Source organism: Triticum aestivum, chromosome 3A, assembly GCF_018294505.1.
Source record: "Triticum aestivum cultivar Chinese Spring chromosome 3A, IWGSC CS RefSeq v2.1, whole genome shotgun sequence".
Taxonomy (NCBI): Eukaryota; Viridiplantae; Streptophyta; class Magnoliopsida; order Poales; family Poaceae; genus Triticum; species Triticum aestivum.
The window spans coordinates 565,000,523-565,002,819 of NC_057800.1; the positions used below are offsets into that span (position 1 = coordinate 565,000,523).

At 52.4% G+C, this 2,297-nt stretch overlaps 1 protein-coding gene across 1 annotated transcript in view; it reads right to left on the minus strand.

Annotated features, from left to right (window-relative positions):
* The window catches only part of LOC123058650 (uncharacterized), an 807-nt gene extending 595 nt beyond the window's left edge, over positions 1-212 (minus strand). Inside the window, exon 1 of the mRNA XM_044481353.1 lies at positions 60-212. Within this exon, the coding sequence (XP_044337288.1) occupies positions 60-132 (73 nt within the window). The 5' untranslated portion in view covers positions 133-212. The remainder of the gene's footprint in view (positions 1-59) is intronic.
* Positions 213-2,297: the final 2,085 nt, after the last annotated feature.

Consider the following 2,297-nt stretch of genomic DNA (forward strand, 5'->3'; position numbering starts at 1 on the left):
AGAAGAACAGAGACAAAGGCTGTATTTATGCATGTAAACACGAATACAGGAGGACATACTCTTCCTCGGCACGGTGTTGATGTTGCACCAGAGCTTCCTGAGCGGGGAGACGAGGGAGCGGAGCCACCCCATGCTGAGCGGACGCGCCGTGGGCCGTCCTCTGCTCCCCGCCCTTTATACCGCCCCTCCTGAGCAATGGCTGGTGGCGCGGAGCTGCTGGTGTGGTGGTTATGGTGGTGCGCGTGTAATGTGTGCATGAGTCGGACGGACCGGCGGTAAAGCGACCAGAGGCTTCGTTCGCTCGCTCGGCTTGCTTTACACTTGGGTAAAGCCTCGCATACGCACACTGTTCTTCCTTCGTCCTTGGCAGCCACATGACTGGAGTGAGCGCTCTGTCTGCCTCTCCTGCCACACCAGACTCCCTTGCGGCACAATCAATCAGTCAATCGTGCGCGCGGCGGTGATCTCCGTACGGTGCGTGGTCGTTTTCCCGGATCTATTCTGCCCCCCGCGCGCGCGTACGTGTGAGTGCGACCCGCCTTCCGTCGCACGCTCGCGCTCCCGACACTGGTAACTGGTAAGAGAACTGCCGTGTCCGTGTCTCCTGTAGTCGAGGAAAGGCTTTTCACCACGCCCTGCGCCTTTTCTTCTACTCGATCTAAACGCTCTTATATTTCTTTATCGAGGGAGTACTTGACTAGATTGATCACACTAGTCGCTAATAAGCTAGGGACGCTTCTACCTGAAGCTCTTCCTTTTCTTCGCAAATGCATGATGCTCGGTTAGACCAGCCCACGCACGCAGGCGTGTAAATTAATGCATCCACGCACAGGGTGATTCTTACAGTGCACGGCATCAGTTAACCAGACAAGCCATGGACCAAACTACGTACACTACACACCAACGGCCCACCGACGCTCTCCCCGTAGCAGAGGCCAGAGGAGCTCGTTATCCACGCGATCCCTTTATAAAATCCCCGTGAGCTCCACGGCGCCTCGTGGAGCCGTGGCTGCGCCCGTGCGGGCGCCTTTCAGGCGATGGTCGTCCGTCCGTCCGTCCACCTGAAGGATCCGCGCGCACCATGTCGCGTCGGGAGAAAGAGAGAGCAGATCCTGCGGTTTTGCGGCTAGCTTTATTTCTGAATTAAGCATGGTTAGGGTGGGCCTTTCGGGATTGCTTGAGGTCACACGGGATCGCGAGACGGTGGTGGCGGCCTACGCGGCTGGCCCCTCTAGAATATGCAAAGCGTGCTTAATTTAGGTTGATTGTTTGCCTTGGTAGGATCGGGGATCAGTGGTTCTGTGGAGGTGGGATCCTGACATGGTACCTCGCAAAAGGTTAGAAGGAGCTGTTGCGCCAAGAAAAGATGGTCCTCACTGCTTATCAGGGTTGGGGAGTTCGATTTTATTTTTCTACTGTTATTATCGAGAGGTCCTTTTAGGGGCTGTCATGTGGTGTTCCCTTACTAGCCGTGCCAACTGACAAGGCCACCAGAGATCAATACTGTAAGCAAGCACCAGGCAACAGTTGCCTCGAGGAAATAAGCAATCAGTGCTCTGCAAGTAGTACGCATGACTGAAGGCCGAGCATAGGTCGAGACTAGAGAGGTGAGTAATATGCCACATGATTTATTTATTTATTTTGAAAAGGAGGATAACCTCAATATGCCACACGATGAACGCGAGAGCTATATCTCGCTTATAGCGAGATCAAAGGAGGTCTCGCCTGAAGGATTATTTTTTCTAGTGTAGCTACTGGGTCGGCAAGGTTTACTATTTTTTCGGTTCACTAGCACGCCGTGTAAGTTTTTCATTGGTCTTTTCGGGCTCACTAGCACGCCATGTGAGTTTTTCACTAGCTAGCCGTGTAAGTTTCATTGATTTTTATCCTTTTTAGATGAAAGGATCGAAACGAGCCATTCGGGCTCGATCTTCACCCGACTTTGAATTAACAAAGTCATCAACCGGCCAGGATCACAAGAGCACAACATACAATTGAAGAAATAAAAGGAAAACGGGAATGCAACCATTGAAGAAATAAAAGGAAAACAACGATGCAACCCCAAGGCAGGAGATACAAGGCGTTGTGGAGGCTAAGATCTATGACCAAAGAAGAAAAGAATACAACTTGGGGACCAAACAGGGGCTAGAAGGGATTGCACCAAGGGAAGAAGCTCGCCATCGACACACCGAAGGCAAAGTGGAGCTGCTCTCGCCAGAGCCAGCAAGACCACCTGAAAACAGGGCAACCACTCGAGCACACCCCAAGCCACAAATTGCATCTCGCACACGAGGAGC